The 12,442-nt window shown below is 49.5% G+C and overlaps 1 protein-coding gene across 5 annotated transcripts in view; it reads left to right on the plus strand.

Moving 5' to 3' along the window:
• The window catches only part of CSMD2 (CUB and Sushi multiple domains 2), a 350,153-nt gene that overhangs the window by 49,276 nt on the left and 288,435 nt on the right, over positions 1-12,442 (plus strand). For all 5 annotated transcript variants that reach the window (XM_032132060.1, XM_032132059.1, XM_032132058.1 and 2 more), the window contains one exon: positions 6,413-6,629. In XM_032132060.1, coding sequence (XP_031987951.1) covers positions 6,413-6,629 — 217 coding nt within the window. The remainder of the gene's footprint in view (positions 1-6,412; positions 6,630-12,442) is intronic.

Raw genomic sequence — 12,442 nt, forward strand, 5'->3', positions numbered from 1 at the left:
TCCAGTTTTTGATTTGGCACTTCAGGACAGATGTGGCACAGCTGGGCAGAGTCCAGAACCCCACCAGGGGGTCAGAACCATCACTGAAGAGGGAAGCATTGAACAGATTGGGCTCATTTATTCCGTAGTGGTGCTTTCCCACATTTTTGCATGTGTAGATTCAGCATTCCCGGTGTTAGGTGCCTTTCTGTCTCTGTAGGTGCTCATGGCATTTCTAGAGAGCTGAAAAAGCCTCATGTCTGTTCTCTTTCCCTTTCCTGCCTTTCACATATTCCCAGAGGCTTCACGAGCTGCAGGGTGAACATCCCCTGTCTGGGGAGAATGAACCTTTCTCTGAGGCCACGTGGGGAGGAGAAAATACCATGGTCTGAAGGAATAACGGGATGGATCTGACATGGAGGAAAGGCAGAGCTGGGGTGATTTTGTCCAGGCTTTTCCTAATCTGAAACACAAAGGTGTCATCTGGAAGACATACTGGGAATGCTGTGGGCTGACAGAGCAGTGTGGTGGTGCCTGAGGATGGGGCAGAGACACCTGGAATTTCCAAACTCCCTTTTCCTGTGTGGGTGTTGTGGTTTTCAGGTGTGTGGTGGCTCAGTTGGAGCTTTTGTGGAATCCCAAACATGCGTAGGAAATTCTCGTCATTTTCCAAGACAGTATTTTTGGTTGGGAAAGGAAGGGAGAGCACACGTGGGGAAATCTAAATATGTTTTCACTTCTTTTGTTCCTCTCTTTTTCCTTGGGAAGGCCTTAAAATGGAATTGCTGGGCTGGAGCAGTGCCTGGGTGTGGGAGCTCTGCAGTAACAGCCTGGGCAGCACTAAAAGGGACAAAGTGATGGCAGGGGGGAGTGAGGGACTCCTGGACTGGGAGGGAAGGGTTGTGTGTGCCCAGAGACCCGTGGTGTTTTTGGGATCTGCGGAGTTGTGCCGTCCTGCTGGAAGCTCCCAGCCTGCAGCTGAGCTGAGCTGGGGCTTCGGGTTCTTCCTGGGCTTGGCAGTGCTGGCACGAGCTGAATTCAGAACAAATGCACTTTCTGTGCCCTTGCAGTGCCCGGCTCATCACTCCCCTTGCTCAGGGGGAAGCAGGCTTGGGCTATCTGAGATGTAAATCAGCCCCTTGATGATGCTCTTGGATCCGCGGGCTTTTGATTAAGTTATAGTTAATGGAATGACTCTGCATTATTTATTACCCAGCAGGCTTTGATGGGAGACTGGAGGTTAAGCTCCAGCTCGGAGAAGGTGAATCCTGAGGGCAGCAAGGCTTGGATTGATCCGGGGTGGAGGTGCTTTCCCTGTTTGCTCACTGAAATTGGGTGAGGCGGAGAGTCAGAGCCGAGCTGGGAGTAAACTACTCCGTGTTTGTGATCAGCTGTAATGACTTGGTAAAGCACCGCGTAAGGAGGCATCTTTAGTGCCTGATAAATGATTCACAACAGTAAACAACGGGCAAAGGAACCTTTTCCCTATTTAGAAGGCGGTGCAAACAATGGAAGGAGTCGGCGCGTGTGGGTTTGGAGGGCTCCGAGCAGCGGAGGGCTCTGTGAGGTGAGCAAACCTCGGAGGTGCTGCTGGGCAGGCAGGATTTGCCCCTGGTGTTTCAGCGTTTGTGTGGCTGCAGGATGTGGGTTTCAGTTCTCCTGGGGAGAGGTTTTGGATGCGCCCGTGTTTGGTGGAATGGCTGTAGAACAACACGGAGTAACAGCATTTCTGTGTGAGGAGCAGTAACTAAAGCAAATGGCAATGCCCCAAACTGCTGCATTAGGGAGGAGGCAGCCGTGGATCCTCAATAAATGATGCTGCTGAGAGCAAGGCACTGTGCATGATTTGATATTTGTTCCCACTGAATTGTGCAGTGACCATGCATCAGTGTTTGCTAAATTAGATTTCGTTTCTGCTGAGGAGCAAAGTGCAGCAACTTGTATTTTAGGAAGCACTTCAGAGAGAAATTCAGTCTCCCTGTCTCTCAAGCGTTGCTTCCTTGGATAAGAACGTGGTGTAAACCAACAGCTACAATTCTTCCTTGGTTTACAGCACCCCGGATCTGGCCTGGGATTTAAGTTTAAGGAATTGAAAGTAGGTGGAAGATGACTTTTTCCCTACTCATTTCCTTTGCACTTGTCACGTCAGACAACGCCTTTGTTATTGTGTTTACCTCTGACAGCTTGGTGGAGGTTTGTAGTGACACAGTTTGGATGTTCAGGTTTATCTCAATCTGGAGCTGCTGGAATTCCCCTTCAGGCAGGGGCTGGGGGGGAGCAGCAGCCAGGGCAGCTCATTCCTGGCCTCAAGTGTTGCTTATTTGAAGGGAATAACAAAATCCTGTTGCTGCGAATGTTCCTGAATGGTTGAGTCTCCTGGTTTTCATGCACATAACCTGGTGGGTTTGAGTGCCACCATTGCCACCTCTGGGACACTGAGGACATTGGGAACCAGTGGATGTTGCCCCACTTCAGTGACTGGGGTGAACTGGTGCTGCCCCAGAGCCCAGCCAGCCCTGCTGCTTCAGGGCCGCTCTAAAGCTGCAGTGACTGGCACCAGAATGGTCCTGGCTTGTGTGTCGAGGTGAGTTTGGATTTACAGTGGAACTGAAGCTCCCACGAGTCTCTGGCTCCACTCCTGGAGCTTGTCCTGTCAGAAGAACTCTGCTTTGGAGTACGAGGATGTTGTTGCTGCTCCTGCCATCCTTCCTTTCTCTTCATGGCAGCCCCACAACGAAGCTTGGGGAGTTTGGAACTCTCCTCTGTTCAGCTGATATTACTTATTTTTCACTGCAGTGTCTGGTCACGTTAAGTTCTGTACCGTGGGGATTAACCGTGTGGTACAAACTGCTGTGGGCAGCCCGTGGCTCAGAGCTGCAGCTCTTCTGTGAGAGTACTGCAGAGTAAATATTCCATCGTTTCCCTCGTGAGGAGCCCAGGGTGAAGCCAGTTAGTCTGGGGATTGTTCAGAGAGTGGCTCTTGCACAGAGGAACTGTTGGAAATGGAGACTTGGTTCAGTTGGTTAAACCAACGTGTAAAAGAATTGAAAAACTGAGTCACCATCAGTGAATTATCATTGGTGGTGTCCCAGACCAAGATGTTTTCCCAAAGTCACATGGGTTTCCTTAAAGGACTCAATGATTTTGGAGGTCTTTTCCAGCCTAAATGACTCTGTGATTCCTTGGGCTGTGGTTTTTCCCTGCCTTAGGTTGTGATCCCTTTGGAGAAGGGCTCTGAGCAGTGCCAGGCGTGGGAGCGCCGTCGTCCTTGTCTGGAAGTTGCAGTGCCGCGGCAGTGAAGCAGCACTGATGGATTCTTTACGGGGATACACTCCCAATAAACCACTCTCCGGAATTGAGAGGGGCAGGAGGTGTTGGCAGAGCCCAGCTTGGGATCAGCTCTGCTTTCACTCCGTCACAAATCGGGCAAATGCCCACAAACCCATCCCTGTGATGAAGCCGGGGGGTGTCACACCCTCCGGAATGTGAGCCCATGGATAAGAGATTAGGAGCTGGAATATCTACAGAAACACACCTGAGCTGAGGTTAAAAGCAAGGCTGGGAGGGGGGGCTGATGCAGCATTGCCCTCTCTGGGTGAGGAGTTGGAGGTGCCTCGTGTCAGACTTTGGGCTGGGGAGAATGTGCCAGAAATTTTGGGAGAATTGTCCTCTGTCAACCCCAAATCCACCTGGAACTTCCCAGCACAGGCACCGGTGCTGCCCTTTCATATCTTTCTACTTATTTGTGCTCCCGGGCCAAAGGGATGAAGGGAATTGTTCTTGCAATCTTCAGAGGAGAAATTTTGAATTTTAGATAAGGTTTTGTCAATCAAGGCTGAGCTGAACTAACTCAGACCTGGAAGCAAATGATAGAACACATAAATTCCCTCAGCTTCCCGGATTTCTTTCCTTGCCTGATGACTTTTTCCAGCAATGTCCAATCTAAATGAAGTTCCCTGCTATTACAGCTATTACAGAATATATTACTGCCCAGTTTGGCAGCTTTTGCAAAGCTGTTCTTTGTTTGCGCAATTTTCTTCTATCTGTGCCCAGAGCACCTCTGGGTCAACATTGTGAACATGCAAGTATTTCAGTAGATTGATTGGATGCATCATAAAACTCTGTCTTATTTTTCTATTATTTATTTGTTCTTTCAGAGAGATTTATGTCCATTTGTGGCACTGGTTGTGCAGGGATGGGCTGAGTTGGTGGATTTTGGAGCTTCCGTATGACCTTGGAAGCGTTTGGAACACGATGTCTCTGACCTTGAATTTATTTCCTGAGCTTCATGCAGCCTTGGTAGCTTTTATACCATCAGGAAATGGAGAGACACAGCCTCTTTAATTTCCCATTTGCCTTAAGTTGTTCTGATGAACTCATGATTAAAATAAAAATGAGCAGGAGGGACAGTTCAATATCCCCCTGCTGCCTATTGAGCGTCGCTGTGGTTGGAGAAAGGATTCAATTGAATTGGAGAACCGAGCTCGTGGATCCTTGGTTGTTAAAACAAACTGGGGTTCATTTTACTTCTCTGTGATCACAGGAATATTCCCAGTCCTGTGCGGCTTTCTGGCACTGAGCAAATGGCTTTTCCAATGAACTCCCCAAGATAAGTGGAGCCCAAGTGGAGGAGGGAGGTGGATTCTTCTCTAATGTAGTGACAAAAAGCCCTGAGAGAGGCAGGTGCCAGATGCTATGGAAATGCAAAATACTCCAGTTAAGGAATCCTCCCTCACTTTTAATCCCTGGTGGATTGTGGGGCTGTCCTGCCTCTCATTGATACAATGAACATGCTACAAAAAGATTCCCTGGGTAGTAAATGGGATGGGCCGTTTTAGATTCATAAAACCGCGAACTCCGTCTTGCAGGGAGAAGTTCCACGGAGCGTTTTTTGCACCCAAAGTAGGTCAATCTAATTATAATTGGCTTTAATGAGCACCACTCTGCAGCTCTGTACCTGTAGCTGCTTGGCACTCAGAAGTGCAAATGCCTTTGCTGCCTTTGAAAAAAAAAAAGGCAAGGAGAAATCAAAGAAGTAATTTCTACTCTGATGCATTTCGACTTGAAAGCCTCTGTTGTCCCCATCAGCGGGGTAAACAATCCAGCATGGGTGGGAAGAGCTGGAGCAGAGGCAGGGATCAGCAGCTCAGAGGATAAAGGTGAAACTCTGATTTTGGGCCACGAGATTGACCCTTCCATCTGTCTGGAGTTGGGCTTTGTGTGGAGGAATTCTTCCAGTAAGGCAGGGAGGGTTGTACCAGTTCAGAGTGAATTTGTGCCTCCAAAGACATCCAGGCAGAGTAACAGTGAAGGGAGAGGAAAACACTAAAGGGAATTTGTCATTTAGGCTTTTCCCAAAACACATTCATGTACCTGTGTCCCCAGAGAGAAGAAAATCTCATATATCCTGTAACTGTACATCGTGGCAGTGGATCTTTGTCATGTGGTGTTCCCAGGTACTGCTTTGGGCAGGGGAAATGGATTTGAGATTTGAGGGAGGTTTTAGGTGTTCCACTGGTGTTACAGGAGGGGTTTTGCTCTCAGAAGATGCAGCTTTGCAGCAGCTCCTCAGAAATACTGATTGAAGGTGTTTGCTGTGTGTTGAGCCAGACCTTGAGCACAAACCTTTCAGAACTGGCTGAGAGGGACCAGCAGCCCTCCAAGGCAGGGTCTGGCCAACAATTTCTTTGGTGTCCCCCCATCAGGTCTGATAGGGGTGGGGGGTGGTGCTGCTGCTGTCTCCTGTTCCAGTGAACCATTCCCAGAATCATGGAATGGTCAGGGTTGGAAGGCACCTTAGAGGATGGTTTGTTGGGTCAAACCTTGCACTGTGTCCTGCTCTTTCTGGGGTCAGGACAGGTTTATTCCTGACCTTTGGCCATGCAGGTTTCAGGCAGCCTTGGCCAGTGGTGCTGTGGTGGCCCAGCCCCTCACTCCATGTGCATCCATTCTGCTTTCCCAGGGTGAGGGATGTGGCACTGCCTGCACACTCCAGCCCTTCTTCTGCCTCTTGTCCGGGTGGAATTGAGGGAGAAGGAGACAGTCAGCTCTGGCATCATCCCTGTGCTGTTCTGTGACCCAGCAGGGCCTGGCACCTGGCATGGGTGAAATCCCAAATGCACGGAGTGGGATGGGGAGAACGCTGGGTTTTGTGGTGGGCTGGGGAAGGGTGGCTGAGGAGGGAGCTGTCCCCAGGGACAGGCAGCTGTGCTCACAGCTGCTGGGAGCAGAGCCCAGGATGTGTCTGGGGGTCTGGGCTCCACATCCCTGCAGGGAGGAAGCCACAATTTCATCCTTAGATTCTACTTTTCTCTGTTTCCTGGGACAAAGAAACCCGGTGGGAAGAACCCTGTGTGGTTTATGGGGATGGTGAGGACATTCACTGTTCACCTGACACCCTCTGACTTTGTGCTTTTGTCTTTTCTCTTGCCAGCCCAGAACTGCAGTCACACATTGCAGGGCCCAAACGGGACAATACAGAGCCCAGGCTTTCCCTATGGATACCCCAATTATGCAAACTGCACGTGGACAATCACTGCTGAGGAGCAGAACAGGATACAGCTTGTTTTCCAGTCCTTTGCATTAGAGGAAGATTTTGATGTATTATCCATCTACGATGGGCTGCCTCAGCAGGGGAATCTGAGAACGAGGTACAGTGTTCATTACAGTGATGTTTATAAACATGTCCCCCCTTCCTGCTGCTGGGATTAAATCTCGCCTTGGATGTTTATGCTGCAGTAAACTGGGAGTGTTTCTCCATGAGCAGTTCTTACAGTTGTTTTGATTTCTTATCTCTGATAAGGCTTGAAATGTTTCTCTGAATGCCTGACAGTAGTGATTTATCAAGAGTCATCCTAGACATCCAGAGTTAATTAGGAAATGGAGCAGGAGGGAAGCAGAGTTAATGTGCAGAGAGCTTCCCTGAGACCAGACGAGACTCTCAGAGTGGGAGGATGGGCCGTGGGGTTCAGTGATAGCTCTGCCAAAGGCTTTGTGGGTTTTCCCCCAAAATCTGGGCTATTCCTTAACCCAGAGTCTATCCAGCAGCTGGACGGGGCGTATTCCCTCACATCTGTTGGACCTCCAGGGCTAAGACACGTTCAGTAACCCGCTTTAGTAGGAAAACTCTCCATGGCTTCTCAAATGACACTTCCAGTGTTCCTAAAAAGTTTCGTGGGAGGCTGATTTGGATGCGTTGCTGTGGCAGCAGATGCTCCATGAGGTGTCAGACGTGTGAGCAGCCGTGATCTCAGCCCTCCAGATGAAACCAGCCGGGTGGCTGGGGACACGGCTGCTGGTGCTGCTGGCAGCTCCAGCCTGACAGTAATGCATTCAAAACCTCATGGAGCAGTGGCAGCATCCAGCCTCTGAATGCCTGGCGAGAGTGCTGGAGCCCTGGCAATCAATTTTCCTTCCAGCCACTTGAGTTCAGGACAAATCCTTTGACCTCAGTGTCTTGTCTAACCCGAGTGGAGCATCTGAGCTGCACCCTGGTGGAAATCAGCTCTTTATGTAGATGATTTCAGTTATGCAAATAAGTCATCTCTTCATCTCGCAACTGTGCTTGAGAATCACGTTAATTACGGGGCCTCAGCCTTTAATCAGGAGGTTCAGTGCTTTGCTTTGGGGATAATGGAAAGGTGGAAAATTGGGGGGAAAACTCTGCTCAGGAAACTTTGTGTGGTGAGAAGTTAATGCTGCTCTGAGATATTCGCAAGAATATTGTGGTTGTAAATAGAAGTAGCAGAAAGGGACCTCCCAAGGCTGAGCTGGGGGAAGGTGAGGAGGCAGAAAAGGTCCTCCCTCTGCATCCCTGGTGAAGCTCAGGCGCAGCTTGGGCAGGTGAATGTGAGCTGGGGAATGGGACCAGCAGCAAAAGGCACGTGGGGATGTTTCATGTGGGATGAGGGGTTTGGGAAGTGGAGTATGTTTAGGGCAGGAAAGTGAAATAAAGAGGGGAAATAAAGAGGGGGATTTCTAGAGGTCTGAAAGCACTTAGAGAGGGCTTAGCAAAGTAGAAGATGAACTCATGGTGGACATTTGCTTTCTTCCCTTGGAACATTTCTGGATCAGTAACTTCAAAACCCGGAGTTGGCGCCTTTGGGCTGTTTCGTGTCTCGCTTCTTCATTCACCAATTTTAGAGTTTGGGCAATGCTCTGAGGCACAGGGTGGGACTGTTGGGGGTCCCCTGATCCTTGTGGATCCCTTCCACCTCAGGAGATCCCAGATACGATTTTTGGTGCATCAATGTCACCTCATTAAACTCCGTTGCCTAACACTGGGTTACTTTTTTCCCCTTCTTACTCCCTTTTTTCCCTTTCCCATGGCCATCAATTTTGCTTTTTTTTCCCTGCCTGCTTTCCAAATGTTCTCAATTCATCACCGAGGCGCGGCCCTGAAGATGGATGGCCATGTGTCACTCATCAGAGCTCACCCAAAACGAGCTGTGAGCAAGGGGAGAGGAAGGGACAACGGATTGCTTTGCTTCTTCCCTTCTCAAACTTGCATCTCTGAGCATCAGTGATACATTTCAGGTCCCTCCCAACCCAGACCATTCCAGGATTTCCTGGGAAGGGGTTAATGTTGTGTTCATCGTGTGCTGGCAAACACCCTCTTGTCTTGCAATTTAATGTGGTGTGAAGGTTCCCTAATAGAATAAGAGCAGCCCTAATCCAATGAGGCGTTTGCTAATAAACAGCTTTACTGGATATTAGGGAATTTGCGTTGCGTGTTTGTGATGAGGACGTGAATATTAAATGGGTTTCAGTGCCTTAATTTAGACATGCAGGGCTGTTGTCATTTCTCAGTGCCATGACTTTGCTTTGTTTGCTAAAATCAGAGCTCATTTTCAAGTCTTTGCTATTTCAGCTTCTCTCGAATTATTGGGTTTTTAGAATCCTGGAGTGGGTTGGGTTGGAAAGGAACTTAAATTCCATCTCATTCCATCCCCTGCCATGGGCTGGGGCACCTTCCACTATCCCAGGTTGCTCCAAGCTGGCCTTGGACATTTCCAGGGATGAGGTAGCCACAGCTTCTCTGGGCAGCCTGTGCCAGGGCCTCCCCACCCTCACAGGGAAGGATTTTTTCCATGTATATAAGCTAAACTTCCCCTTTTTTCGGTTGGAACCCATTCCTCCTTGTCCACTAGAATTTTCCCAGCTCCTTGCTTCCAGCAGGGACCACTGTGGGGGAATTTTCTGTGAAACCTGAGAGCTGTGGTGGCTGCAGATTTTTCTCTTCCTTGATGAGGGACATCAGGATTTGGTTCCTGTCCAGGACTTGCCCTTCTCTTGGGCTCATTACACCAGACCAGACTCTCCCAAATTCTCATCCTTCAAGTTCCCAACTGCTGTGGGATCAGGGAGTCATGGGGAGTCCTGCTCTGACTGTGCAGTTATTCCAGAACAGTCTTTTCCCAGTTCCCATTGTGCCTTGTGATTGTGTCATTGTTCGGAGGTCGCTCCAATCAGGTTCCCTTCCTGATTGCCTTCCCACTGTGCTGGGCTCAGAAGCTCAGCACAGACCTGACTGCAATTTGAATACTTGGGGTTATTTATGGCTCTGAGATTGCTGTGGGGTTTGGGAGACTCTCTGCACCTCTTTGTGTCAGACTCTTGCTCCGTGACGTAACCAGAGTGGGCACGACAGACCCACGTGGCTTCCCCCAGCTTTTTCATCTGCTGGTAATTTGCAGGACGCTTCTAACGTGAGAATCTTAAATCAGTTGCAACTTCCCTGATTTGAAGCTTCAGGCTTGCACCCAGATCCAGGGAAGGCACATTTACAGTCTCCCTGTGAGTCGGGCGCTTCAGCTCCCTAATTCTGTTTTCCCAGTGAGACCCGGTGAATTTACGCTCCAAATGGAAGCGGTCAACTTAGAAAAACAGATTTTTTTCCATTCCAGAGATGTTTAAAACTACGTTGGGAAGCCCAGGGGACACAATATGGGATGTTTCTACCAGGAGAGACTCCTCACTTATAAATGTGCTGAGCAATGCTGGGGTTTCTTAGGCTCTTCCAACCCTTGGGCTTCCCTTGCCGCCTGTTGTGGGCAGGGAACTGTGTCATCCTCTGGTCTCTTTCCTGTTCAAACAAAATGTTTCAGTGATGCTGAGTTTATTTGCCTGAGAAAACGTTTGTTTGAGGCTGTGCATCCAGAGAAAAACAACTCCCAGAGCCGCGGCAGTGCTGGATGTGTTTCCACAGGCGTCGCTCAGAGGTGTTTATTGGCACAGCTGGGAGGAACCTGCCCGTCCTGAGGAGGATTTTGCAGAAATTGCCGTGGCTGCAGAGTGTGCAGGGTCTGGGGAAACGTTTGCAAGTCCTTGCTGCAATGGGGTTCTGTGCAAAGCAGAGAAACCCCGCTGCTGGCACAGGGCCCGCTGCTCGTGCCGTGCAGCTCCCGTCCCGCATCTCGCAGCATCTCCTGCTCAAGCTGCTTCCAGATCCTCATCCCTCTTCCCTGACAAGGGGCTGAAGAGTGAAGAGAAGGATTGCCATCAATCTGCTCTGTGAGCAGCTCAAAACCACATCTTGGGCCACATTTAATTGACTGAAAGTTTAAGTATTTTGTTTGAACTCCAAAAGGATGTGATCCTGCTGATAAGAGCGGAGTTATCTCTGGGCTGACCTAATTACAGCTGCTCCAGGAATTACCTGCACCTTGCATGTTTCTCTTGATAACCTTTTAATTACTCTGAAAAAGCAGCCTGGGTGACTTGTACTTAATTACCAATCAAGAGCACAAAGCTTTTGATCTTAAAAACAGCAAAAGGGAGGAGGAGAGGAAGGGACAAAGGGAACTGGGGAGAGGAGAGAGTTCCCCCAGTGTTCCTGTGGCTTGCAGAGATGCAAATTCGGGATGAAACGACATTCTGGGGTTCAGTCCTGGTAAAGAAATTCCTGGAAAAACAGCATTTGTCACCTGGGAATGCCCAGAGCTTGTGTTAGGAGTTTGTGTTGAGTCACCTCTGGTCCTGTGACATATTCCTTTGTCACTGCCTCATGTCTCCAAGGTGACGACAGTTCTTTTTGCTAAGGAGAAGGATAAATAAAGCAGAGGGCCAGCTAAATCCGTTGTCACCTTTAGTAAACATCCGAATCCTACCTCCCTTTCCCCCTCAGCAGAGTCTTTTGTCACTTCCCATTAACTCCATGGGAAAAGAAACACAACAAAACCCCACTTAAATTTATGTTCTCTGCTTTGTCGGATAAAATCCACTTTATTTTTTTTTTCCTCCCTGGGAAGGGACGTGTTTGAGCTGCTCCAGCAGCTCCAGGACCCTTCAGCAGTGTCCCTGTTTTGTTCTGAGGAAGTGCTGAGTGTTTAAACTCCGTCTGCAGGATAATTGATGAAACTGGAGCTGAAAGTCAGGGAGAGGTAATGGAGTTAATGCAACTGCAGCAGGGCTCTGCAATTTCCAGAGGCTCGATTCAGTTTTTCCATATTTATTAGCAGAGGCTGCATCAGGAGGAGTGGTGAAAGCAGCTGATTCAATCAGAGTGGGAGCTTTTTCCCTGGCACCGGGTGGAATGTTGTAGGCTTGGGAGGAGGCTTGGCACGGATATTTTGGCAGCCTCTTCAGAGATGGGGAAGGAGCAGTTTAATCCTGGGTTAGGGGTTGAGGGACCTGCTCTCAGCTCTGCTGTCCCAGGTGTGAGGTGTGGCACACAGGGGGGATCTCCTCAGGTGTTGCTGTTACTCAAATAATATTTTCTTCCCCAAATTGTTTTTGTTTTCCCCCAAACTGCTGATTAACCACGTTTCTAGGGACAATCTCTCAGCAAAGCCTGACAAACCCCACCCCTGGAAGTGTCCAAGGGCAGCTTGGATGGGGCTTGGAACAACCTGGGGTAGTGGAAGGTGTCCCTGCCCATGGCAGGGGGTGCCATGGGGTGAGATTTAAAATAAAATCCTGGGATTTTATGCCTCTTGCTGCAAATTAAGGTGTGTGAAGTGGATTAAGTGTAGGAAGATTTTCTGTAATTGGGCAGCATCTACTGGATTTTAATTAAGACTCTGCCCTGGAACAGCCTTTGATGGATCTGTGAGCCCTGGCTGCTGCTGGTGGGTGAGGCGGGGGTTTTCTAGGATGAGTTTAAGTAGTGCATGGAAATTCTGGGGAGGCTCACGTTGTCCTTCATCTTCCATTTCCATGTTGGTGCAGTTCTTTAAAGCCTCCTGTCCCTCTGGCCTGGAGCTGTGGAGGGAAGGGAGGGGTAATGCTGTGAGGTGCCTCCTGTAGGACAGGGCTGGGGTGTCCCCTGGCCTGGCTGAGGCAGCAGCAGGAGCTCGTGGGACTCTGCTGGGGACCTCTCACAGCAGAACACACAAAACTTCCCCCCTCAGCCTCTCCTTGGGGTTCCCCTGCTCTGTGTGACAGCACCGGGATGCCAGGTCATTCCCAGAGCCCAGGGTCGTGTGTTCCTCTCCAGATCCCCCAGCTGATGGTTGGTTTTCCT

The sequence above is a fragment of the Corvus moneduloides genome, chromosome 23 (assembly GCF_009650955.1).
Source record: "Corvus moneduloides isolate bCorMon1 chromosome 23, bCorMon1.pri, whole genome shotgun sequence".
NCBI lineage: Eukaryota > Metazoa > Chordata > Aves > Passeriformes > Corvidae > Corvus > Corvus moneduloides.